Source organism: Peromyscus leucopus, chromosome 18, assembly GCF_004664715.2.
Source record: "Peromyscus leucopus breed LL Stock chromosome 18, UCI_PerLeu_2.1, whole genome shotgun sequence".
Taxonomy (NCBI): domain Eukaryota; kingdom Metazoa; phylum Chordata; class Mammalia; order Rodentia; family Cricetidae; genus Peromyscus; species Peromyscus leucopus.
The window spans coordinates 2,100,358-2,126,953 of NC_051078.1; the positions used below are offsets into that span (position 1 = coordinate 2,100,358).

The 26,596-nt window shown below is 50.1% G+C and overlaps 1 protein-coding gene across 1 annotated transcript; it reads right to left on the reverse strand.

Annotated features, from left to right (window-relative positions):
• Positions 1–1,442: 1,442 nt before the first annotated feature.
• On the reverse strand, positions 1,443–26,548 carry Stat2 (signal transducer and activator of transcription 2). The gene is made up of 24 exons (XM_028855439.2): positions 26,155–26,548; positions 20,631–20,768; positions 20,318–20,468; positions 19,926–20,021; positions 19,497–19,586; positions 19,328–19,403; positions 18,845–18,930; positions 18,567–18,718; positions 15,588–15,746; positions 15,408–15,500; positions 14,843–14,902; positions 14,159–14,176; positions 13,461–13,554; positions 13,300–13,347; positions 13,129–13,212; positions 12,854–12,952; positions 12,620–12,755; positions 12,443–12,495; positions 12,237–12,331; positions 10,969–11,105; positions 10,622–10,804; positions 10,366–10,423; positions 3,794–4,080; positions 1,443–3,351 (listed from the first exon to the last, which is right to left on the reverse strand). Exons 1-24 carry the CDS (start codon positions 26,469–26,471, stop codon positions 3,209–3,211), a joined length of 2,853 nt encoding a protein of 950 aa, XP_028711272.2. The 5' UTR covers positions 26,472–26,548; the 3' UTR covers positions 1,443–3,208.
• Positions 26,549–26,596: the final 48 nt, after the last annotated feature.

The window sequence follows — 26,596 nt, forward strand, 5'->3', positions numbered from 1 at the left end:
CAACTCTCCTGACTTCCATTTTAAATTAGAGTTTCACACTAGCCTGTCTTGAACTTACGGCAGTTTTCCTGCTTCAGTGCTGTGAGCTGTCACGCCTGCCTCATGTTTTTGGTGTTTGTTTTTTGAGACAGGATATTGCTATGTAGCCCTGGAACTCCTTGATATATTGACCAGAATGATGTCAAATTCAGAGCAATTCTCCTTCCTTGGCCTCCCAAGTGCTGGCATTTCAGGTGTGCCACCAAGCCTGGAAATATTTTGTTTTTGTTTTTCAAGACAGGAGGCAGAGGCAGGAGGATCTCTGTGAGTTCCAGGACAGCCAGAGCTACACAGTGAGGCCTTGTTCCAAAACAAAACAACAAAGAAAAGTGAAGAGTGGAAGATGAAAAGATGTGGGGAGTTAATGAGAAACGAGGCCCTGCATTTGAAAGAGAGCAAGAAGGGGCAGGCACATGGGAGGATTTAGAGGGAAGGAAGGGAAGGGGGAAATGATGTAATTCATTATATCACAATCTCAACAAATGAAAAGTGAAGGGAGATGGTTTTTTCTTCTAAATAGGGTCTCACTAAGTAACCCTGGATGGCCTGGAACTTAATAACTAAGTAGACCAGGCTGGCCTCAAACTGGTGGGGATCCCCCTGTCTCGTTCTCTCAAGGATTACAGGCGTTCGCCACCACATCCTGCCTATCTCCTTTATTTCCATGGCCTAGACATCAAAGGACGTACACTCTGCCAGTGAGGTCCGCCTGTAACCCAACACTCAGGTGACTGAGGCAGGTAGATCATGAGCTTGTTGTCAGCTTAGACTGTATCATGAAATCCTGTCTAAGAAAACCCATCCACCTGCCCCCCAACCAGAGTCTGACTGTGGTGGTGTGTAACTGTAATTCCAGGTCTGGAGAGCAAAGAGAGAAAGTCACTGTGAACTCTAGGCTAGCCTATTCTACACAAGTTCCAGGCCATCAAAGGCTCCACAGAGACCTTGCTGCCACAAAAAAAAAAAAAATTAAGAAATGTGCACATGGGCTGCAGAGTCAGATTCATGTTATTTTTTATTTTAGAGTCATGGGCTCATGTATCTGAGACTGTCCTGGAACTTGCCATGTACCCTAGGCTGGGCCTTGGACTCCTGATCCTGCCTCTACCTCCCAAAAGCTGGGGTGATAGGCATGTGTCACCAGGCCTGGCCAGGTCCAGGTTTATGTCTTGACTTTGCCACCAACCAACTGAGTAATAATGGAAGCTTTGTCTGTGGGACGAAGATGGCCGCACCAACCAGAGGAGAGAAGGAATGTGACAGGGGAATGAGCCACAGCAGGCCTGAGAGAGGCCACAGATTGGTGACCTAGTGACCACATCGCTGGCCTTGCTGGCCTTGCTAAGGAATTAGCTTCCAGGGACAGAAAAGCACAAGTGTTTGAAGAAGAGACACTTACACTGTTTTTGTTTGTTTGTTTTTGTTTTTTTGGTTGTTGTTTGTCTAACAAAAGTTTATTATGATGTACAAAAGACTCGAGACAGTAGTTCACTCTAGCTATAGGCAGCAAATGGTGAAAGGTGCTACAGCGAGGAACAGAGGTACTTACAAAGGACGGGACGACGCGTTACCATCATCTCAGGCACAGAGCACTCTCTCTCTCTCTCCCTCTCTCTGGGTCCCACTACGTCACCCTGGCTGGCTCAAAACTCAGAAAGATCCACCTTCCACTTGAGCGCTGGGATTAAAGGCATGTATCACCCTGCCTGGTTTTGCCGTTTTTTCTTTCTTTTCTTCGGAGACAGGGTTTTCCTGTGTCGCCCTGCCTGTCCTAGAACTCGCTTTGTAGACCAGGTTGGCTTTGAGCTCACAGAGATCCGCCTGCCTCTGCCTCCCGAGTACTGGGATTAAAGGTGGCGGTTGTGGCTGGGTTTCTTACCTTCCATCTGTTGGCCTTTCTCTTACGACTTTCGCTTTTAGCTCCCTGAGCTTCCTCTGCCCCTCTCTGTGTGTCTTCCTTATCTAGCTCCTTGGTTTCTGGTTTGCTCATGCCACCTTCATGGCTGGACATGGCAACTGCTGTCCCCTCCCCCCACCATTATTAACCCCTTCCTGAACAGGACTCTTCTTCTGACACACCAGGAAGGAAAGGGTCACAGGATGTTCCCCTGGGTTCACTGACCACTCGGGTTAGAGTAGGCTGCTCCCAGGTTGCCTGGCAATGAATGGCTAAGGCTGAAGGATGTCCAGGGGCCTCTGATAAACCTTCAAGGGCCCAAGGTCCTTGCCCAGGTCACGCCTAAGGGACAGAAGCGTTGCTTTCATGTTGACAAGGTATAAAAGCAGCAGTGACAACGTATTAGTCACATAGCTTAGAAGCAGTACTTCTCTCCAGACACTCGGCTCTGCGGAGTACCATAACCATCAAGTCCCGATGCTCAGAAACCTTACCGCCCAGACCAGGAGCCATTCTCTCCAGAACCGGGGAAGCGGAGACGAGCCTCCCTAAAAGAGCAAAGCTTCACATCTTTGTAAGAGGAGTAGGGTTATTTTGTGGGGGAGGAATTGAACGGGGCAGGGGACGGCTGGGAGGAATCCGACGTGCCACGCCCTTCCTCGGGATAGCGTTTCACAGGCTGGGCTGAAGCAGTCAGCTCTCGGCCTCTTTAGGAAGACGGGAGATTTAGAACTGGAGTCAGGAGCGAAGGGAGGAGACGAGGAAAGGGTCAGGTTGGACTGGAAGTGAGGACTGGAGGACTTGGGGTATGGCTCAGTGCCGTCGTGGTTGCTATGGGTGAAACTCTGGGTTTGGCAAGACCCAGGATAGCAAAAGGGGAGGAGGAAGAGCAAGACTCCACCCATCTCTGTGCTCTCCACAAAGACCCAACCATGGTTCACACCAATTTAGCCTTACCGATCATCAAACCATTAAAACCCTTCCATACTGGAAAGACTCACTGCCTTGGATAATCTCTGATAATCTCCCAGATGTCCTGGCTTGCCCCCGTCAGGGCCTCTGTGTCTCCCAGCATGGCGGGTAGCCTCAAGGTTCTAGTAAGACTGTGGCCAGCGTCTGTTCTGATTCGTCGCTGCTCCTTCAAAGCCATCTTATACTTCCACCTATTACTCCGAAGTTCACGGCTAACCCAGCTTAGCAGGCCTCATTTCCCACTGTTGGAAGCAATGTCCTGGTGTGGGAGGTCGGAGGGACCAAATGGGAACGTGGCTCCTAGTCATCGGAGGGGAGCAAGGGTCCATCCACATCAAAATGGCTTCGGCGGGATATGCAGGCTTCATCTATGATGTTCTGGCCAGCCAACAGCGGGTCATCATGGGGCATGATATCATCAATATTTACGCTTTCCCTGAAGACTAGACCACACAGAGAAAAATGTCAGGTCCTGAGCCAAGTGAGAAGCTCCTCCCAGCTCGGGCTGGGCGGTGGTGGCGCACGCCTTTAGTCCCAGCACTCGGGAGGCAGAGGCAGGCGGATCTCTCTGAGTTCGAGGCCAGCCTGGGCTACCAAGTGAGTCCCAGGAAAGGCGCAAAACAACACAGAGAAACCCTGTCTCGAAAAATCAAAAGAAAAAAAAGAAGCTCCCAGCTCTAGCAGGAAAGGCACAATCTGGGGCTGAAGGGGCTCTTGGGAAACGGACATGGGAGACACCTGCGTTTCCTAACATAAGGAATCACCAGGAAATGAAGGAAGAACTTGGAGCTCACCTTCTGGTAACGGGTCCGAGAGAGGTAGCGAAGGTGTTCCCATCCCCCCACCCCCCCATCCCCCCCACCCCCGTCCAGCCTTATCACTTACTTTCCATATCGTCCACGTTCAAATGCTGCAGGTCATCAGGTAACCCTGACTCTGGCAAGAGCTGCGGTACAGGCCTGGGGTCTGGCTCCAGCATTGTTTGTGGGGCCACACGGAGTGTGGGGTTTAGTTCCAGCTCCGTCCCCAGATCCAGCCCTGTGTTCAGCAGTGTCTGTAACTCCAGGTCCTGTTCTAACTCCATCGGGGACATGAGCTCCGCACTTAGCTCTAATGAATCCAGCTCGGGCTCCTGTTTAAGCTCCAGAGGCTGCTGCAGCTCGTCCACATGTCTAGGTGTACAAGGACAGACAGTGGGACAAGCCTCAGTGAGTGAAACACATGGGGAATGGCAGAGGGAGCTGGGCTGTGTCTCTAGTCTGAGGTGGCAGGGAGCTAGGGAGCTAGGTGGGCACCTTTAGTCCCAGCACTCGGGAGTTTGAGACTAGTCTACACAGTGAGACCCCTGCCTGGGGGCTGGGGGGTAAGGTCTAGAGACCTTGGGCTTTATAATCGAGATTTTAGGATTTTTGCTATTGTTCTTTTCTTGAGACAGGGTCTCATGTAGCCCAGGCTGGCACTCAGATCTCTACATAGGCAAGGCTAGAATGGAACTTCTTCTGCTTCTTCTTCCCTCCACTTCCCCAGTGCAGGAATCAAAGGCATGTACCGCCACATCTGGCCTTGAAATCAGGTCTGTTAGAGTTTGAATCCTCTCATTTACGAGTTGGGCGAAGCTCAGATAATCATTTACAATTTTTTAAAATTTATTTTTATTTTCTGTGTACAAGCATTTTGCCTGTGTGCACCACATGCCTGCCTGGTATGTGACGGAGGCCAGAAGAGAACATCAGATCCCCTGGAACTGGGATCATGAATGGTTTATAAGCCACCATGTGGGTGCTGGGGACTGAACCCAGGTCTGAGCAGCCAACTGTTTTTAACTGCTGATCCATCTCTCTAGCCCCTCAGACTATCACTTAAATGGGAACAACGAGGCTTAAAAATTCTTGAGAGGTTGCTGGGCGGTGGTGGCGCATGCCTTTAGTCCCAGCACTCAGGAGGCAGAGCCAGGCAGATCTCTGTGAGTTCAAGGCCAGCCTGGTCTACCAAGTGAGTTCCAGGAAAGCTACACAGAGAAACCCTGTCTCGAAAAACCAAAACCAAAAAAAAAAAAAAAAAAAAAAAAAAAAAAAAAAAAAAAAAATTCTTGAGAGGCAACAGGATGGTTAAAAGCAGAATTCTGGATATCATTCAAAACAATTACAAATTTAATGCAATCTCAACCCAATGGTGCTCTTCCCAGAAATAGAAGGAACAAACTTTATGTGCGCTCTCAAAAGACCCCGATTATAGAATAACAAGGCTGGAGGCTGGGTGTGGTGATCCATGCCTGTAATTCCAGCCCTGGGAGGGAAAGGCAGGAGAGTCAGAGGTTCAAAGCCAGCTACAGCCACATAGTGTATCTGAGGTGCATGAGGCCCTGACTCAACAACGGCTAGCGTAATAAAATAATACTAAGATACAGTACCAACATAAAGCCAGACATCGGAGCCAATGAAACAGAATACAGACCCAGAATTAAACTCATGAATCTACAGCCAACTAGTGTTTGACAAACACAAGAAAAACATATAGTGAGAGAAAGCACAGCCTCTTCGGTAAACTGGACGTCCACTTGCAGAAGACTGAATCTAGATTTGTATCTTTCACCAATACAAACACCACGGAGCCAGCCAAATGCCTCCGCGGGTAACGGTATCTGTTATCAAACCTAAGAACTTGAGTCCCATCCCATGACCCACGTGGTAGAAAGAGGGAGCCAACTCTTGCACACCGTCCACTGACCTCTGTACACGTGTTTGTGGCCTGCAGGCACATGTGAACACATACACACACATATAAAAATAAATACAATCTAAAAATCAACACGGGGGGGGGGGCTTGAGAAAGGGCTCAGCAGTTAAGAGCGCACACCACCAAGTGACAGAGCACAAAGTGACAGAGTGCAGAAGACCCAGGTTCAGCTCCCAGCACACATGCACGGTGCTCACAACTGCCTGTGGCTCTCGCTCCAGAACCTCAGTCCTCTCAGAGTGGAGGACTCTGGCCTCCACAGGCACCTACACTCATGTGTATGTGCCCACATGCACACATATACATCATTAGAAAGAATAAGTCTTAAGCAGGGCATGGCGGTGCACACTTTTCATTTCAGCACATAGGAAGCAGGAGCAGGCAGATCTTTGTGCATTTCAGACCAGACTGGTCTACACAGTGAGTTCCAGGCAAGCCAAGTCTGTGTGGTGAAACCCCTGTCTCAAAATAAATCAACACAAAGAGATCATCCAGACCTAAACATAAAGCTTGAAATTATAACGTTATATAAAAGAAAAAGCCTCGGGACTGGAGAGCTGGCTTAGTGGTTAAGAGAGAGTACTGCTCTTGCAGAGGAGCTGAGTTCAGTTCTCAGCACTTGAACTGGACAACTCACAACTGCCTCTAACTCCAGCTCCTGGGGATAAGAAAGCCTCTTTTGTACATACACAGCCACCCTGCCCCCCAGACACATATGTATAATTTAAAAAAAGAATCTTAGAAGGAAAAGAAAAGCCTCAGAACACTGGTATAAACAATTAACACAGCCCCGAAAGCACATAAAATAAAAGCAAAAACAGACTAAATGCAATTAAATCAAAGTAAATATTCACAGCAAAAGCAACAGTCAGCAGAGTTAACAGCTTATGGAGTGGGAAATAATACTTATTAACTATTCACTCAAGAAGGGATTAATATGCAGGAGCCGTAAGGAATTAAAAATCTCAACAGTAAAGAAAGCAAGTAAGGGGCTGGAAAGACGGCTCAGTGGTTAAGAGCACCAGCAACTGCATGGAGGCTAACATCTGTAACTTCAGTCCCAGGGCATCTGATGCGCCCCCTCTTCAGGCCCCTGAGGGCACTGAATACATACAGTGCACAGGCATGTAGGCACAACATGTGTAAGTAAAAATGAATGTATCTTTAAAGAGCAAATAATCTCACTTACAAAGGGGCCGAAGGTCTTTTTTTTTTCTCTTTAAGACAGGGTCTCATTATGTAACCTAGACTGGCCTCAAATGCTCAGTCCTCCTGCCTCATTCTCCTATGTGCTGGGATTAGAGGCACATATCACCACACCTGGCGTGGGCTGAAGATTGCAGAGACACTTCTCAAAAGAAGATATACAAATAACAAAGTATATGGGGAAAACAGAGTGTTTAGGCACCAGGAAAATACAAATCAAATCCACGGTGGGATATCATCTCACGGTTAGAATAGCTAATTGAAAGAATCCAAAATGCCAGGCTTCCACCTATAAAAATCCCAGCACTCAGGAGGCCAGGGCGGGAAGAGTGTCACCTGTTCAAGGCCAGTTATGGACTTCATAATGAGCTTCCTGCTGCGGGCCGCAGGAATATCATAAGAACTCAGCTGGTTATGGCGAAGTCACTACCTGGAGGGATCAGGGAATTCCTCCAGAGGAAGCCAAATCCCAAGGAGTTTTTGGTGTTACTTGACTTGTTATATATCAGCTGTATTCTGTTATGAAAATCATGTGTGCCTTCATAGTTTTCCCAATTGACTTTTCCCTAAGAAGGGCTAACAGTGTGGACTGATCACTCTCTGGACATACACATTCCAGGTATTTGGAGAACAGCCTCAGGAAAGGCTTTCTCTGGAATCAGATATCTCCCTTGGCCACTTTCAAGAACTAGCAGTAATAACAGCCCACATACAAGTCTCCTGATTTAAGGTAAATTCCACAAGGAGACACCACCTAGGTCAGGTGGACGTAAGTAATAGCTTTACACAATTCAGCTCGGACCCTCCTTTCTTATAGCCTTACTAACTTTATAAACCTCTAACTCCTTACCTAACCACTTCTAGGAATATTTAGGTAACCTTCTGCGCTGACAGCTCAGCCTGAACCCCAGTTCAAGCCTCCCTGTAATTATCATCATTGGCAGCATCCGGCCAGGTCCATCCCCAGATGGAGGAAAGTACTTTATCAGAGATACCTCTGTACTCTCTAAGAACAGACTTAAGCATCCAGGCTACCTGTTTGAGAAGGCCTGGTGGATGTGCTAATTAAGCTTAACTTCCTCCTTTCCCAAATCTTACCTCCAGTTCCAGATCTCCCTTTAGCTATCACCAGAGGCATCTAGCTGTACACAGGTTGCCTAGCGACTGAGCATACTTTCTCCCACCCTGCAGAAAAAATGGCAGATAGCTTGGACAGATAGGAGCCACAAGAAAAAAGAAGGCAGTTTTATTTTCTCCCATTGACCTAGCAACTTATAGATTCTTAACATTTTCTACCAATCACGTTTAAGATTATAGTTGAGCACATAAGAGCCCTCTTCTTAGATATTACCTGAATTTAGCCTTTAGTTAATTCATTTCTCCATTGGTCACTTCTCTTTGGGGTTGCAAGTGATAATTAACTGTTATTGCCTCTCAATGTGATTCTTATCACCCCTCCATTTGACCCTGGAAGCCTGGCTTTGCACTGCTAAGGGAATACTGCTTGTAAGTGTATATATCCCCAGACTCCCAGGGCACGAGAGGACAGAGAAGAAAAAAGAGAATAAAAGAATTAGATGGGTAAGAACTTAAGAGGAACAAACTGAGATGGGGAAGAACTAGATTGAAGGGCTACAAGAGAGGACTAGAGGACGAGATGGGAGATGAGGAAGAGCCAGATAAGAGAGAAGGAGATGGGAGAGGAGCTGATAGGGGAAAGAACTAGATAGATGAGAACCTAGAAGGCACAGAACTAGATGAAGGAATTAAGATAGAACCTAGAGGGGACAGTAGATTAATATAGAAAAATCAGGCAAGAAAGGAGCTAGACATGAGAGCAGAATAAAAGCTGTGCAGAGAGAGAACTATCACAAAATAATAAAATGTATGAACTAAGGAGTTTCCTGTACATAGATTCATTTCTTTTCATCAAAGATTAATTATCAGCTGGTTGTAGATGCTCCCCGGACCCTGGGAGGGGACTATTGAGGGGCTGGACCCCCTTAGTCCCCGATACTTCCAACAAGCCTGGGCAACAGAGTGTGATCCTGTTTCAGAAACCAAACAAACAAACAAAAGACACAAAGTAGAAGTGGGATGTAATCCCAGCACTTGGGAGGCAGAGGCAGGAAGACCAGGAGTTCAAGAGCAGCCTGAACTACTTGAGACCTTGCCTCAAACAAAGGGGCAGGGCTGGAAAGACAGCTCAGGGTTAAGATCAGCATGGCTGCTCTAGCAGAGGTCCCAGGTTCGATTCCCAGCACCACCTGGCAGATCCCAATCACTGTAATCCCAGTGCCCAGGTATCCAACAGACACTCTCTTCTGGCCTCCACAGGCGCCAGGCACGAAAGTGGTACACAGACATACATGCAGGCAGAACACCTGTACACATCAAATAAAAATTTAAAAATTAGAGCTGGAGAGATGGCTCAGAGGTTAAGAGCACTGGCTGCTCTTCCAGAGGTCCTGAGTTCAATCCCAGAACCCACATGGTGGCTCACAACCATCTGTAATGAGATCTGGTGTCCTCTTCTGGCGTGCAGATATACATACAAACAGAACACTGTATACATAATAAATAAATAAATCTTTAAAAAAAATTTAAAAATTAAAAAAAATGCTAATGATCACGAGTTGGTTAATATAATGTAGGCATGTATCAAATGATCGCACTGTACCCCATAAATACATACAAATATTATATATAAATTGAAAGGGAAAAAAAAGCCAGGCATAGTAGCTCACACCTTTAATTCCAGCACCTGAGAGGCAGAGGCGGGAGGATCTCTGTGAGTTCCAGGCCAGCCGGATTCTGTCTCACACAGAACAACAGCAAACAACAAAAAAGCCAGTAAACTCATTGGTCAATCAGCAAATGAATGAATGATTGGACAGACCTGGATCATTCAGTAGCCATGTACCTTCAGTGTGCTGCCTCATCGCACCGAAGCACCGTTTCTTTCTTTTCTTTTTTTTTTTTTTTTTTTTAGTTTTTTCGAGACAGGGTTTCCCTGTGTAGTTTTGGAGCCTGTCCTGGATCTCACTCTGTAGCCCAGGCTGGCCTCGAACTCGCAGAGATCCGCCTGGCTCTGCCCACAGAGTGCTGGGATTAACGGCGTGCACCACCACCGCCCGGCTGGAAGCACAGTTTCTTTAGCTGATACCAGTTGTAGCTCACAGGCCAAATGCGAAGACTCAACAAAATAAGAAAACACACAAATCGTTTTGCTAGCGCCCAGCAGTAACATGCTTGTAATATGATCGCCACGGTTAATATCGACTCCAGCGGGTCCTCATAAGGGGTAAACAACAAAAAAAGTTCTTAGAAAACCTGGTACTGTGCTTGGCATTCGGAAGGGTCCCACTCATGAGTGGTTATGATCATGGCTCTCAGGGAACTCATATGGAGACAGCGGAAAAGAGGGCATCGGGAGGGAGGAGAGAAGTAGCTGAGCGTGGAGGGACTGGAATGAGCCGGCTGAGGCGCTGTTGAGTGAAGGGTTTGTAACTCACCTGTTAGAGATCACAATGAACCTTTGTTTCAAGTATTTCCTCTGTTCTTCAAAATTAACTGTGGGGACAGAGAGCAGGTGGGGAGATCAACACTGAACACACGGGTCAAAGTTCCCCCGTCCCGGACAAGTGTACCTCCCTACTGACAAGCATGCACTGTGGACAAACGTGTCCCGTGTGGGAGAGGAGGGAGCCGGACTGAACTGCATCCGAGAATCCTTTCATTCTAGGAAGGATGCCTGTCAATGATCCCAACCTTTTTCCTGGTAGTAGCGCCCAAAAGCTTCATCCCGAGGGATTCTGGGATAGAGGAATCGTAGCGGATTCTCAGGGATGTTCTCTTCGGCGAGAACCTGGTAGTGGTGGATGATTTCTGTCAGTGGGAGTCTCTGTAGCACCTCCTTGGTGTAGGGCTGCACGGAGTAGATGAGCACTTTATCTGAAGAAGAGATGTGTAGCTTGAGAGGCGAGACTAGGCCCAGAGTTCCCCGCCCTGGCTGCCCAACCCCAAAGCTACCACCACAGGGTCCAGGCAGAGCCCCAGAATCCGAGGGCAGGCAGAGGGTCAGAAGGGGTGGGGGGTGGGGTGGGAGAGGGGCTGACCATCATCTTGGTGTTCCACCCAAGAGCAAGTGATGCCCCCTTCCGAAGTTTCGCTGAAGCGCAGGAGAAAGGTGCCGGAGACGGTCTTCTTCAGCAGCCGGCGTTCCTGGCTGCGGCTCACGAAGCCCATGATGTGCCTGGAGCAGACGAGGCCACTGTAAGACCCCAAGGTCCCTGTCCCGCTTGTGTGGACGTCGGAACTGGGACAGGGCCCGGCTTCTGTCACTCACAAACTTTTTCATCTTGATCAAATCACGTGACTTTAGAGACAATGCTCCCACCCCCAAGGTTTGAAGGGGTGTGAGGATTCAGAGAGGACCCACTGACGAACAGCACAAGGTGACGGCTGGCCAGAGGGCTCAGCAGCTGAAGGTACCTGCCACCAAGCCTGGCCACCCGAGTCCGACCGCTAGTTCATGGTGGAAGGAGAGAACCCACCCCCGCAAGCTGTCCACACACACACACACACACACACACACACACACACACACACACGTGCACGCGCACACGCACACACACACAGAACCCACCCCCGCAAGCTGTCCTCTGACCACACACACACACACACACACACACACGCACGCATTCATGCACGCACATTCACACACGCACACGCACGTGCACACAAACACACGCACTCGCACACGCATGCACGCACATTCACACACACACACACACGCGCACACACATGCATGCACGCACATTCACATATGCACACGCACGTACACACAAAATACATAAAAATATAACAGAGCTGGGCATGGTGTCGAATGTCTTTAACCCAGCTCTGAAGAGGCAGAGACAGGTGGATCTGTGAGTTCAAGGACATCGTAGTCTACATAGCAAGTTCTAGTACAGCCAGCCACAGCTACATTATAGAGAAACCCTCTCTGTCTGTCTGTCTGTCTGTGTAAAAAGTAAGGAAGGCCAGGTGATGATGGGCAGTTGCCCAGGCCTGGGTCTATTCTCAGCTCTGTCTACTGAGCAAGTTCCCAATTTCTCCGAGCGAGACTGGGTGTCCTCATGAGACAGAAGGTGGAACTCTTCACCACCCAGTGTGGTTTTAAGGACTAGATGAACAAATTCATAACAGCACCCAGCGGGCTCCACAACACAGGACACTGGACAAATGCGGGCCACGATTACTAACGGGACCTCCCACCAGTTTTCAGTCTCTCCCGTGGGCCACGGGGGGGGGGGGCACACGAAGTCCACTTCTGAGCCCCGTGGGAGACAACACTGGACAGGAAGGCTGAGAAAGGCCTTACCCATCATTCCAGAGATCCTTCAGGTGGTCATGGACCAGCTCCAGAATCTTGTCCAGCCATGTCCAGAAAGGGATCTTGCCAGGGGGGCTCTCTCGCTGAAGGAGGCAGGGAGAGGCAGGAAGAAATGGGGGGCCGCCTTTAATGCAGGGAAGGGTGGTGGCAGGGCCAGTATTTGGAATGGAGGGGCCCAGGCTGTCGGGAGTTACCTTATAGAAGTCTACCCAGGACAACGACGCTTCCTCCATCTTGCAGTTCTTTCCTGTGGGCCAGAGTCACAGAGTCACAGAGTCACAGAGGGCACGGGCCAGGCAGAGGGTCTGGGGTAGGCCACGGGGTAGAGGTAAGCTAGGCTGGGGCAAGGCGGGGAGAAAGGAAGACTGTACCGAATAGCTTGTTCCTCAGCATGCCCAGCTGCTCAGAATTGAGGCCTCGGCCGATGTAGGAGGAGAACTGCCAACTGAGGACGGGCCCCAGCAAGCTCCATGGGGCTTTGGGGGGCTGGCAGAAGAACTGGGGGTTCTGTGGGGGGAGGCGGAAGTGAGACGGCTCAGAAGCAGCCCCTCCCCACCACGCCCCCGCCCCTCTCTGCTCCCCACCCGTTCCCCTCATTCTCCTACCTGGGGGGTTGAGCTGAGCATGTTGAACCAGAGAACCGAGGCCCAGGCAATGGAGAGCTGGTTCATGTTAGAAATGATCACCACAGGGAGCGTGTCCGTCTGGGGGGGGGGGAGAAAAAAACAGGAGTCACGGTGGTGGCCGACATCTGCCTCGGCGCCTGGGTGACGTCCCGCTCCGGGACACTTCCGTCCGTCCGTCCATCTGTCTGTCCGTCCGTGCCCGCCCATGCCGCCCTCTAAACCTGCTGCTTCTCCCCCTGCCGTCTCCCGCTCACCTTCAGCTCCATCTTCAGACCCTGGTACACGTACTGCACCGTGAAGTTGATGGTGTGCAGCTCCTCCGTCACGGCCAGCGGCCCCTGGAGAGTCACCGTGATCAGAGAGGTCCCTCTGGCGAGTCCCTGGCCTCAGCTCCCTGTCCCGGTGGGTCTCCTCACCAGACGTACCTTACTGCTACCCTTCCCTGCACCCACAGAGCGTTGCTCCACCAGCGTCTGTGAATTGGGGAGAAATGCAGTGCCAGGGAGGGGACCCAGAGGCTAAGATCTGGAGACGCGCCAACCCCTGTTCCTTTGGGTTAGCTGCCGGTTCTGTCAACCCTCCTTACCAAGAAGCCAAAGTCCCAAATCAAGCCTTGTCTCTGGCCCTCCTCAGGCGTCAAGGATTTATGGTTTGAGGTCAGAATGTTGAACTTCCTGAAGCTGTTCCAGGGAAAAGATAAATGGAGGCAAAGAGCAAGGTTCCCCTCTCTCTCTCTCTCTCTCTCTCTCTCTCTCTCTCTCTCTCTCTCTCTCTCCCAGGTTTCACTATGTAGCCCAGGCTAGCCTTGTATGTTCAGCGGTCCTCTTGCCCCAGGCTCCTAAGTACTGAAATTTCAGGTGTGTTCCACCACGCCATGCTCAGAGTTAAAGGATCAGCAGGAAAGGGAGAGTGAGGTGGCTCAGCATGTAGAGAGGCTTGCTGCCAAGCCCGATGACCTGAGTTTGATCCCCAGGACCCGCACGGTGGAAAGAGAGAACAGACTCTCACTAGTTGTCCTCTGACCTACACATATTCCATATTTCTCTCTCTTGATCCTGTGCGCGCGCGCACACACACACACACACACATACACACTCACTCTCCGTGAGTAAAATACAAAATAATTAAAATAAAAAAATATAACTGAGCAGGAAAACAGAAACCCCCCTTCTGCTGGTTTCCAAGTCCCGAATCCCCTCCTTCTCTGTTGGACGCCCACCAGGGTTGCCAAGTGTGGCTGTTCAGGTCATGTGTGCAGTGTACATGTCCGCGTCAGGCACCTACCCTGGTAACTCTGAATTCCTGAAAAGAAAGAAGAAGAAGAAGAAGAAGAAGAAGAAGAAGAAGAAGAAGAAGAAGAAGAAGAAGAAGAAGAAGAAGAAGAAGAAGAAGAAAAATCAGTGGTTCTGTGGGGGAGGTGGGGGAGAGGGAGATGGCTCAGAAGCGGCCCTTCCACCAGGCCTGCACTCGGGAATCTGGTTAGGAATTTGGTCTTGGTGCTCAGGCAGACCCTAGAGCTCACTAGCCACATGGCCTGACGCATTGGTAATTCCTACCTGGTGGAGTGGTCAGTGCAGTGAAATAAGCCTGAGACGTGCATGGCACCTGGCTTGTGATCCGTGAGAGGGAGGTGGGGTGGTTTGCTGCTGTTTAGTTTGTTTGTTTGTTTGCTCTTTCTTTCTTTTTTTTGGGGGGGTGGTGGTTTAGAGACAGGGTTTCTCTGTGAAACAGTCCTGACTGTCCTGGATCTCGCTCTGAAGACCAGGTTGGCCTCGAACTCACAGGGATCCTCCCGCCTCTGCCCCCAGAGTGCAGTGCTGGGATTAAAAGGGGGGCACCAGCACTTCTGTCAGGTAGAAGGGAGTGGACAGAAGGCAGCCGGAGGGTCCCACTGTGCAACCAGTGCCCCCGACAGCAGCCTGTTCCCATGAGCCATCTTAGTGACATCCTCCGGCTGCCTCGACTCACCTGTCAATGAAGACTTCTGCTTTGAGTGATTCATTGCCCTCCTGGAGCTTCACCAGCAGCCTGGGGGAACAGGACGCGGAGACAGTGGTCAATCACTGCTGCCGTGGCTGTTGTTGGTTTGTTTTTGAGACAGGGTTTCTCTGTGTAGCCAACTGTCCCGGAACTGTTGCTGTAGACCAGGCTGGCCTTGAACTCACAGACATGACACCTGGCTCACCAATTCTCGATAAGTCCAGATGTGTAGAGAAAAGGGTTGGGGGGATTAGAAGAGGGAAATGAACCGGAGGGGAAAGAAGAAATTTCCATCAGAGAAAAGATCTGCACTCAGAAAAGGCACAACGGCAGAGCAGGGAAGACGAGGCAGGAGTTAGAAAATGCAACCTTGCCGGGCGGCGGCGGCGGCACATGCCTTCAATCCCAGCACTCAGGAGGCAGAGCCAGGTGGATCTCTGTGAGTTCGAGGCCAGCCTGGGCTACAGAGCGAGATCCAGGACAGGCTCCAAAACTACACAGAGAAACCCCATCTCGAAAAAGCAGGAAAAGAAAAAAAAAAAAAAAATGCAACCTTGGTCGGACAGTGAACTTGCTCCCGGTCTTCAGGATGAGGGGTCGGTGGGGAGTTTGGGGCATGCAGGGCTGAGTCTCCACCACAAAGGACCTAAGGAAAGAGGCGTCTGTGACAACCGTGTCCCCACGTGTCTTCGTCGCTTCTCCCGCCACAGAGACCCCTCCCAGGCCACCAGACCTTTGGAGCAGGCGCTGTAGCAGCTCTGTGACCTGCGCATTCTGCAGGTCCACGCCTTGCCTAGACATGTCACCCTCGTAGTGAAGACTCTGACTCATCTCTTTCAGCTGTTGCAGCAGCTGCCGAAGGTGGAACAAGAGTCTTGCGCCATCCGTCAACCTGGGTGACAGAGTGCGGGGAGAGGGGATGTGTAAGTTTTAGGGGGCCCCTCCTGAGGTTCTGAGTGTCCTCTCTTTAATGACATGGAGAGCTGGAAACTGATTTGAGCTTAAAAGAAAGAAAGAAAGAAAGAACCTAGGGCCAGGTGGTACCTCTGCACCCTGGTGCGCCCACACTCAAGGTTGAAGTAGGAGGGTCATGAGTTCAAGGCCAGCCTGGGCTATACAATGTGATCCTGTCTCAAAAATACATACACACATACATACAAGGGGTTAATGATGTTGCTCATTTGGTAGAACAGGCACAACACCCTGGGTTTGATCCCCCGGCACTGTATACTGCACAGGGGCACACACTGGAAATTCCAATACTAAGGAGGCAGAGGCAAGATCAGAAGTTCACCTACAGCTATAAAGTGAGTTCAAGGCCTGCCTGGGATACGTGAGACTCTGTCACAAACCAACAGAATCCAGGAAGCATACAGAAGAGTATTCAACACACTTCTTTTGTTTGTTTGTTTTTATTTGAGACAGTTTCTCTGTGTAGCTTAGGATATCCTGGAGTTCGCTCTGTAGACCCGCCTGCCTCTGCCTCCCCCGTGCTGGGGTAAAAGGTGTGAGCCACCACCACCTGGGTTCAGCACAATTTTTACTCCAAACGATTAAATGCCAAAACCACTTTGATACACAAATCCGATAAAGGTCTTATTAGCACGATGACACTTTATTTTGTACAGGGTGTGCACGTGTGCATGCATACGTGCACGCTGCACGCGGGAGCCAGAACTGAGTGTCTTCATCATCTATTGCTCGTCATCTCTTTGTGACAGTGTCTCTCACGGATCCTGGACCTCACCACTCTGCCTCGGGGGGCTGGCCAGCAAACTCTGGGTATCTGCCTACTTCTGCCTACCTGGTGCTGGGGTTCGAGGTATCTGGGATTGCGGCACTCAGGGGATGTGGGTGCTGGGGATTGGCACTCAGGCCCTACGCCCGAATAGCAAGCATGTTCCTGATGGAGCCATTTCCTCAGACCCTGTTTTGTTTTTTGTTTTTTTTTGTGCGTGTGTGTGTGTGTGTGTGTGTGTGTGTGTGTGTGTTCAAGACAGCATCTAACTACACACTCCAGGCCAGCGTGCCCTTTTGGTTCTTGTGTGATGCCTCCATGGCACTTGGACTGCTGGACTCCAGCACCACACTCAGCTCAGAACCATCTTTTTTCTGTTCTGTTTTGTTTTTGTTTTTCCAGACAGGATCTCTCTGTGTAGCCCTGGCTGGCCTGGAATTCCCTCTGTAGACCAGGCTGGCCTCGAACTCACAGAGATCCGCCTGCCTCTGCCTCCCGAGTGCTGGAATTAAAGGAGGGTGCCACCACTGCCCAGCTCAGAACCATCTTTAGTAAAACCCCAAGAAAAATGTGCCTATAGCCTGAGAGATGGCACAGTGGATAAAAAAGTACTCACGAAGCAGGCCCTGGAGCCCATCGGGAGGAGGCAGCAGAAAACAGGCTCAACAGAGTTGTCCTCTGACCTCCACACATGCGTGCCCTTCCCATCACACACACACACACACACACAGAAAACAGGGTATGGGGAGATGGCTCCGTGGTTGAGAGCACTGGCTGCTCTTCCAGAGGACCCAGGTTGAGTTCCCAGCACCTACATGGCAGCTCACACCTGTCTGTGACTCCAGTTCCAAGGGACCTGACGCCTTCATGCACACATTCATGCAAGCAAAACACCAATGCACATAAAAATAAATAAATCATTAAAATTATTTTCTTTCTTTCTTTTTTCTTTTTTCCAAGACAGAGTCTCTCTGTATAGCCCTGTCTGTCCTGGAATTCACTCTGTTGACCAGGCTGGCCTCCAACTCATAGAAACCCACCCGTTTCTGCTTCCTGAGTGCTGGGATTAAAGGTGTGAAGGTGTGCATCCTCCCGCCGCCCCCCCCACTTCCCAGCTCCATTTTCTCCTTTCTATTTTATTTAATTTTTATTTTTATTTTTATTTTTATTTATTTATTTTTTTTTTGAGACAGGGTTTCTCTGTGTAGCCCTGGCTATTATCCTGGAACTCAATCTGTACCAATCTGCAGATCAAGGCGGCCTCGAACTCACAGAGATCTGCCTGCCTCTGCCTCCTGAATGTCCATTTATTTTGTTTTATTATTATTATTTTGGTTTTTGGAGACAGGGTTTCTTTTTTCTTTTTTAAAAAGATTCATTTATTTATTATGTATACAGTGATCTGCCTGCATGTACACCTGCCTACCAGAAGAGGGCACCAAATCTCATTACAGATGGTTGTGAGCCACCCTGTGGGTGCTGGGAATTGAACTCAGGACCTCTGGAAGAGCAGTCAGTGCTCTTAACCTCTGAGCCATCTCTCCAGCCCAGGTTTCTCTTTTCTTAAAGATTTATTTTATTAAATAAGCATGGTAGCCCGTGCCTTTAATCCCAACACCGGGGAAGCAGAGGCTGGAGGACTGGTCAGTTCAAAGCCAGCCTGCTCAACCCAGTGAGTTCCAGGCTACCGAGACCTACACAGTGAGACCCTTGTCTCAAAGGCAAACAAAACCAAGGGTAGAGATGGTGTTCAGTGGGGGAATCGTGACTGTGCACTAATCCGTGACTTTCCCTTACTTCTTTACCCAAGACTGGACTCGGGTCTCCCTGAGTTGTGAGGACTAGAAGCAGGGTATGAGACGGTCGGTCTAACAGGAGATGCCACTTCCTGCTGTCTTCCCTTCCCCTCCCCTGCGCTCCGCCCCAGCCCTTTGCTGGCTGCCCCTAGACAGAGCGAGCATCTTTCCCTCTTACCACCGCTCCAGCTGTTCCAGCTGCAGCTCCGGGGGTGGCGCTCCGATGCAGGACCTCTGCTGCTGCACCCGCCACTCGTCCAGTTTCGGCAGCAACAGGTCGACCAGGGTGGTTAATCGGCCCACGAGGGCTTTGGAGGTATCCAGCACCTCCTAGCCGAGAGAGACGGCGAGGGGCTAAGTACCTCTCACCGCCTCCGTCCACCGGCGAAGTGGCCGGAGCCCCCCAGACGCCTTCCCCCAGGCCCCTGCCGCCCCGCCCCGCACCCTCCTCTTCACCTTTCTCATCCTGTCCAGTTGGTTAGCCGTCGTCTGTACAAGCTGCTGCTGTTGGTTCTGATGGGGATCCAAAGACGACGTCTTCTCTGAAAAGGCAAAACCAGGGGTCAGCGCACGGACTCCTTCTGCTCTTTCCCGGTCTCGGTCAGGAACAGGGAGTGACGGGTGGAGGGAGAGGCATGGAGAACCAGGCACAGTACAGGCACCCAGGGTCCCACGGGCACATCCTAAATGGACCCGAAGCCCGCTCAGCCTGCCGAGGCAGGTTGCTGCATTAGCCACCCCGAGCTGTTCCTCCGCTGCGTCTCTGGTGCGCCCTCTACGGCACACCCTCGCCACTGCTGTGTACACTGACAGGACGATGGACGCTGACGGGTACCGCTGAAGGTGACTACTGCTCGCTGGGGCGTTCCGCTCCTGCCATCGTCTACACTAGGTCCCCAAGATGGCCTCTGTCTTTCCCCCCGCTTTGAGCGGACCTACTTTGAGTGAAAATCATGTATCTGAAGCTGAAGACGTCGTGCAGGTCTTTCAGTTGCGTGATGGATCTCACAAATATCTGCAGAGGAGATGGGACCCCAATAAGGCTGCTTCCTAGGGGGCAGAAAAGCTGAATCCTCTCCATCCCGCGACACCTGCCATATCCACCAACCTCAACCAGAGCCCTTAAATCCAGGATTCGGGATTCAATCTCAAACTGCTGGCCTTCCACTGCTGCTTCAGGAGCTGGCCTGGCTTGTACCTGAAACAAGAGGTTCTGAACACGTTTGAACTCTTGACTTTTCTTTTCTTTTCCCAAGACAGCATCTCTGTGTAGCCCTGGCTGTCCTGGAACTCCCTCTATAGACCAGGCTGGTCTCAAACTCAGAGATCCTCCTGCCTCTGCCTCCCAAGTGCTGGGATTAAAGGCGTGCACCCCCTACCTCTCAGGATGAACTCTGACTTTTCATCTCTAAAATCGTGACCTGAAATTATTCTGCAGGATTTGGGGAGATCCTGGTCAGAGACAAGTTCCCTGAGTCCTTGCCATGGTGTCTTTCTATCCTAGGAGCATTCAACATCACCACCACATTGTCCTCACCTCCTGAGTCCTTTGAGCCTGATTCAGAATTCTTTTCTCTTCCAGGAGAAGGTTAAAGATCATCTCCGCCAACTTGGTAGGGCCATTGGAAAAGGTCTAAGTGGGAAAGGAGAAGGACCGATCCATTAACACTACCTCAGTGACCTGTCAGTCCAGACCCTGCTCTCAGTCTCTCCAGTATTTCCCCTCCCGCAAGGTCCCTGGCCATCTCCTACATATATCTAGGCTCTGTATCTACCTCTCTCGGTCCTTTACTCTGCCCCAAATTCAGATACCCCAAGATGGATACCCCAAGTTCAGACTCTGTGCTCCTTCCTCCAGGTCAGCCCCCTCCCTTTGCATCTTTGGGAACAATTCTGTACCCAACCGTTAAGTCCAACTCTGCCAAGTACCTGGATGTCCCGGCTGAATTTCCGCAAGTTATGTTGTAGTAGGAAACAATCCGGGTCTGAGCTGTAGTGGTCCCACTGGTTCAGCTGGTCCAAGATGGTGAAGTAGAGCATGTTGGCCGTGGAATGGTCATTGCCCAGCACAACTTCCCTCCTGAGGACCGGGCATGACAAGGATTAGGAGCTCTGTCACGCCGCCGCCGCCGCCGCCGCGGCGCCGCCGCCGCTGCTGCGAGATCTCCCACCCCTCCCGGGACGTCTCTAGAAGCCTGTGGGCTCAGAAGAAAGAAACCATCCCAACTCCCCAAGCCCTCACCAATTCTGGCCTTCAATCCAGACGGCCAAGTGCTGCCGGACATCCATCGGCAGCACGCTCCGGGAGTAGAGCTGGTGCAACTGGTCCAGGAACGGGCTGTCAAGATTCTGCAGCATCTCCCACTGCGCCATCTGGACTCTGAATGGAGAGGGTGTCAGTTCTCAACTGGACATTTTACTGAACCAAATCACCCACGGTCTCGTGATGATTTATGAATTTATTTTTGGCTTATAAAAAAAAAAAAAACGAACAGGCAGGAAGTGGAGGCACACGCCTTTCATCCCAGCACTCGGGAGGCAGAGGCAGGGGGATCTCTGTGAGTTCGATGCCAGCCTGGTCTACGGAGCGAGTTCAGGATGGCCGGAGCTGTTACACAGAGAAACCCGGTCTCTGAAAACAAACCCAGGGTCTAACTCGGTAACCCAGCTGGCCTGGAAATCACAACAATGCCGTCTCAGGCTCCTAAGTGCTGGCATTTAGGCCACCACATCTGCTGTGTGATTTTTGTTATAATTTAAAAATGTTTCAATTATACAATTAAAAGATACAGAAAAGGGGCTGGAGCGTTGGCTCAGTGTTCAAGAGTATTGTTGCTCTTCTAGAGGACCAGTTTTTGATTCCTAGGACCTACACGGTGATGAACAACCATTTGCACTCCAGCCCCAGGGGATCTGATGTCCTCTCCTCACCTCGGAGGCCGTCAGGCACGGAAGTGGTATGTTTTCATTCCATGTAGGCAAAACTCGTACACATAAAATAATTTTTAAAAGATACAGGAAATAGCCAGGCAGTGGTGGCACACACTTTTAATCCCAGCACTTGAGAGGCAGAGACATGCAGATCTCTGTGAGTTTAAGGCCAGCCTTGTCTACAGAGCGAGATCCAGGACAGGCTCCAAAGCTACAGAGAAATCCTATCTCAAAACACAAAAAAACAAAAAACAAACAAGATATATAAAGTATTAGTTTACATTGCTCCTACTCTCAATCTTGGTCTCTGTCCTTTCTCTTTAAAAGTAATTCTTGGGGCTGGAGAGATGGCTCAGAGGTTAAGAGCACTGGCTGCTCTTCCAGAGGTCCTGAGTTCAATTCCCAGAAACCACATGGTGGCTCACAAGCATCTGTAATGAGGTCTGGTGCCCTCTTCTGGCATGTAGACAGAACACTGTATACATAATAGATAAATAAATCCTTTTTTAAAAATTTTTTATTATTAAGAAAAATTTTTAATTCATTTTATATACCAGTCAAAGATCCCCTCTTCCCTCCTCCCACCCCCCAGCCTCCTCCTCCCAACCCACCTCCTACTCCTACCCACAAGAAGGCAAGGCCTCCCATGGAGAGGCACATCCAGTAGAGGCAAGTCCAAGCCCTTCCCCTGCCTCAAGGCTGCACGAGGTTCTCCAACATAGGCAGTAGGCTCCACAAAGCCCGCCCATGCACCAGAGGGGATGGAGAGAAACCCAGTGCTAGGGAAGTTGCCAGGAGTCACCAAGGATGACCCCAGCCTGGGCTGCTAGCCATAGTGGAGTGGGTACTGAACTGAACTGGCTTGCACCAGAGATCAGACCGGTGAATACCCTAACTGTCATCACAGAACTTTGCTCCAATGACTGATGGAAGCAGATGCAGAGATCCACAGCCAATCACTAGACAGAGCTCCAGTGGTCCAGTCAAAGAGAGAGAAGAAGGATTCTATGAGCAAGTGCATCAGGATCATGATGGGGAAACATGCAGATAAATAAATCTTAAAAAAAATTTTTTTGGTAGCCAGGCGGTGGTGGCACACGCCTTTAATCCCAGCACTCAGGAGGCAGAGGCAGGTGGGTCTCTGTGAGGTTGAGGCCAGCCTGGGCTACAGAGTGAGTTCCAGGAAAGGCGCAAAACTACACAGAGAAACGAAAAAAAAAAAAAAACACAACATTTTTTTAAAAGTAATTCTTATTACAGTTTGCTATAGTTTTTCCAGGGAATACGATTTCATAGTTGCAGTATGTGGTATTTCTTGTTCAAATGATAACTTTCAGAATGATGCCGGGCCATGGTGATGCCAGGCAGTGGTGGTGGTGGCACAGCCCGTAATACCAGCACTGGGCAGCTGGGGGCAGGCTCAGATACACAGATCAGGCTGGACTACATGAGACCGAATGAACAGTGGAATCAATGTGTACATCGTCTATGTACACACTGTCCAACCTAACAAACAATATTTCCACTGTCTGATGCCACCTAGCCCCTCCAGTTAATTCACACTGGTCTTTGTAATTGTTTACGCTGGAAGGTAATCAAGGAAGCATCAATGATAAAGATGAATATTGGTCTTGAGTAGTGATTTTTGCTGGCCCGGGAGCTTTCTCTAGGGACAGGTAAGAAAACACTCCTCACCAACTGCCCACCAGCTAGGCAGGGACCTCCATTTAAGGTGTCTGAAGTGTCACAGTGAGTCATTCAGTCTCTAAGACTGGAGCATATTTATGACTTCTGTCAATCCCTGGCCTTCAGGTGAATTACCAGACTTGCAAAGACCCAGAAATTTCATACACATTGTGTGGCTGGAGAGATGGCTCAGAGGTTAAGAGCACTGGCTGTTCTTCCAGAGGTCCTGAGTTCAGTTCCCAGCAACCACATGGTGGCTCACAACCATCTGTAATGAGATCTGGTAACCTCTTCTGGTGTAGGCAGAACACTGTGTACATAATAAATAAATCTTAAAAAAAAAAACAAACCCAAAACCTGTTTTTACCTGACACAAAGCAGGCAGCAGGTTGGGGATTTAGCTCAGTGGTACAGTGAGGCCCTGGGTTCGATCCTCCGCTCCAAAAAAAACAAAAACAAACAAACAAAAAAGCAGGCAGCGCCATGTGTGTGTGTCCACGTTTTTCCTTCTCACTTCCATCTCTTATCTATTATGGGAATTAAGTTATTCATCTGCTCCCATCAGCAGCCCAAGGAAGCCTCTCTGATGACAAGCGGGGTATGAATATAGCAGAATATCATTAGGAATCATTTCACTGATTTTTTTTTTTTTTTTAGGCAGAGCTTGAGAACCCTCAAGAAGAGGAAGGAAGGACAGTAGGAGCCAGAGGGACCAAGGATACCAGGAGCACAGGCCCACAGAATCAACTAAGCAGGAAGTCACAGGGCTCACCGAGACCGAAGGGGCAATCATGGAGCCTGCCCGGGTCTGGGCTGGGCCTCTGCACACAGAGGTTGTGGTTGTTTGTTTAGCTTGGGGTTTTGTGGGACTCCGAACAGTGGGTTTAGGGGGGTGTCTCTAACTCTTTTGCCTGCTCTTGGGATCCTTTTCCTCCTACTGGGTCGTCTCTACTAGGTTGCCTCATCCAGCCTTGATATGAGGGTTTGTGGCTAGTCTTATTGCATCTTGTGATGCAGTGTTCGGTGTACTGGGAGGCCTGCTCTTTTCCGAATGGAAACAGAGGAGCAGGGGAGCTGGGAAAGAGGGTTTGCAAGGGGTGGGAGGGGTGGAGGGAGGGGAGGCTGCAGCTGGGGTATACTGTATGAGAGAAGAAATAATAAAAAACATTATTATTATTATTATTATTATTATTATTATTATTATTACACCGGGAGCCTAAAGAATCAGGAGAAACAAGCAACACTCCTGTTCTTCAAAGTGACATGATTCTACTACAGAGCAAACAAAAACATCTAGGGTCCATGAGCTGGCTCTCTTCCCCTGAAAGTAGAATACGGAAGGGAAGAGAATGGGCAGGAAATCCAATTTTTCTTCTCTCTCTCTCTCTCTCTCTCTCTTTAAGCAGGGTTTCTGTGTAGCCCTGGCTGTCCTCGAACTCACTTTGTAGACCAGGTTGGCCCCGAACTCACAGAGATCCTCCTGCCTCTGCCTCCCGAGTGCTGGGATTAAAGGCGTCAGCACCACCACCCAGGCCCATTTTTCATAAAACACAAACAAACAAAAATTATTTATTTGTGGTGTGTGTGTGTGTGTGTGTGTGTGTGCATATGCGCGCGCGTGTGCACACAGAGCTGGGGCAGAGTGGAGCAGGGCTGTGGACCAGAACAGGGCTTCAGATTCCCTGGAGTTTGAGTTTCAGGATGTTGTGAGTGTCCCAGTTCGGTGCTGAGAACTGAACCCCAGTCCTCTGCAAGAGCACCAAGCTCTCTTAACCACTGAGCCATCTCTCCACCCCCAGGAGCCAATTTTTCATTTTGGCCTTTTAATAATCCTTGATCAACCGCTGCTGGAGATCAAATACAGGGCTTCTCTTGTGCTCTGTGATTGCTCTAGCTGAGCCACATCTTCCCTTGGGTATCTGACTCTTTAAAACTATATACTGTATTGCTTTTTGGTTTGGTTTGCTTTTCAAGACAGGGTTTATCTGTGTAACAGCCCTGACTATCCTGGAACTCTGTAGCCCAGGCTGGCCTCAAACTCACAGAGATCCGCCTGCCTCTGCCTCCCCAGTGCTGGGATTAAGGGTGTGCACCACCACTGCCTGGCCTGTATGGTTTTAAAGAAACAAAAACTTCATTTTAAGGACAAGATCCCAGTTTTTCAGAAATTAAAGGGCAAGTATCAAAGTAAGGGAACAAGCAAACTCTGAGATTTAAATAAGAAACTAAAACATAAGAAAAAAGAAGTTGCTGGCTGTGGTGGCACACCCCTTGAATCCCCCTGGAATCCCAGCACTCTCCGGAGGCTGAGGCCCAGGCTCAGCTACAGAGCAAGTTCCAGGACAGGCAGGGCTACACAGAGAAACCCTGCCTCAAAACACACAAAAGTGTCTTCTAAGTGGACTGTACTGTGGTTATAGGAGCTGCAATGAAGTACTTCCTCTAGCTTCACTCTCGGAAACGCCAATTTTGCAGTAAATAAGGTTTTCTGAAATAAATTAGACTTTGTGTGTAACCTTAAGCAGTTTCACCTTCTAGAACTTCATAGTTTACATATATAAATATATATGTATATTATTTGTATATATATATGCATGTAAGAATTACGGATGCCTGTTTTTATTTATTTATTTTGTTAAGGATCAAAAATTATGTAAAGGGGCTGGAAAAATGATGGCTCAGCGGTTGAGATCCTTGGCTGCTCTTCCAGACGACCCTGGGTTCGAATCCCAGCACCCACATGGCGGCTCACGACCACCACTCCAGCCCCAGATCTGACGACCTCTTCTGACCAACACAAGCATTGCAAGCATGTGGTACACAGACAAAAATACGCTTGCTTACAGGTTAAAATGATAAACAAACGGATAGACAGATACGCAGAGCAGAGGTTAAAGCTTTGCCTTAGGACCAGGAACAAATGCTACATGCCGGGCTTCAGGGGGCTGCGGCGGAGTTCTGCAAGGAAGTCGGCCGGGTTGAGAAGCAGAGCTAAGCGGGGGCGTTAACATCCTGCACACCCCAGAGCATCGGCTTCAGCCAGCGAGCAGCAGCCTTATCCGCAGGGGCAGCGCTGAGGGGCAGGAGCCCTTCCTTCCCGGGACCGGACTCGCTCCTCCCTGCTCTGCACACCCTCTCGGGGCCTGTACCTTCCGAGCGTCCAGGGCCGCTCCTCCCAGTGGCTCCCGCGGAAACTTGCAATCCTCCAAGCGGCTCCAGAGCCCACCCCGCCCCCGACTTCGGCGGACCCAGCCCGGGAGCGGCGGGACGGATCACCGAGCTGCGCCGTAGACCCGCGGTTCCGGGGTCCCGGGGGCGGCAGGAGGCTCGGCCACGCCCTCCTCCCCGCGTGGCACTCCCATTGGCGGAGCCGTAGCCCCGCCCTCCGCTGGGCGGGACGAGCGGCTGGAAACCTCACGGCCGACTGCAGCGACTGCCGGGAGGGGCGGAGCCCAGTTAATGTCATGCCCAAGATGTCAAGCAGCTGACTTTCCCGAACCTGCACGCTGAGGGAAAGGAAACGAAACTAGAGGCACCAAGGACTCCAGAGAAGGGGGTGGGACTTGCCTTTCAACACTTTAGGATAGGGAG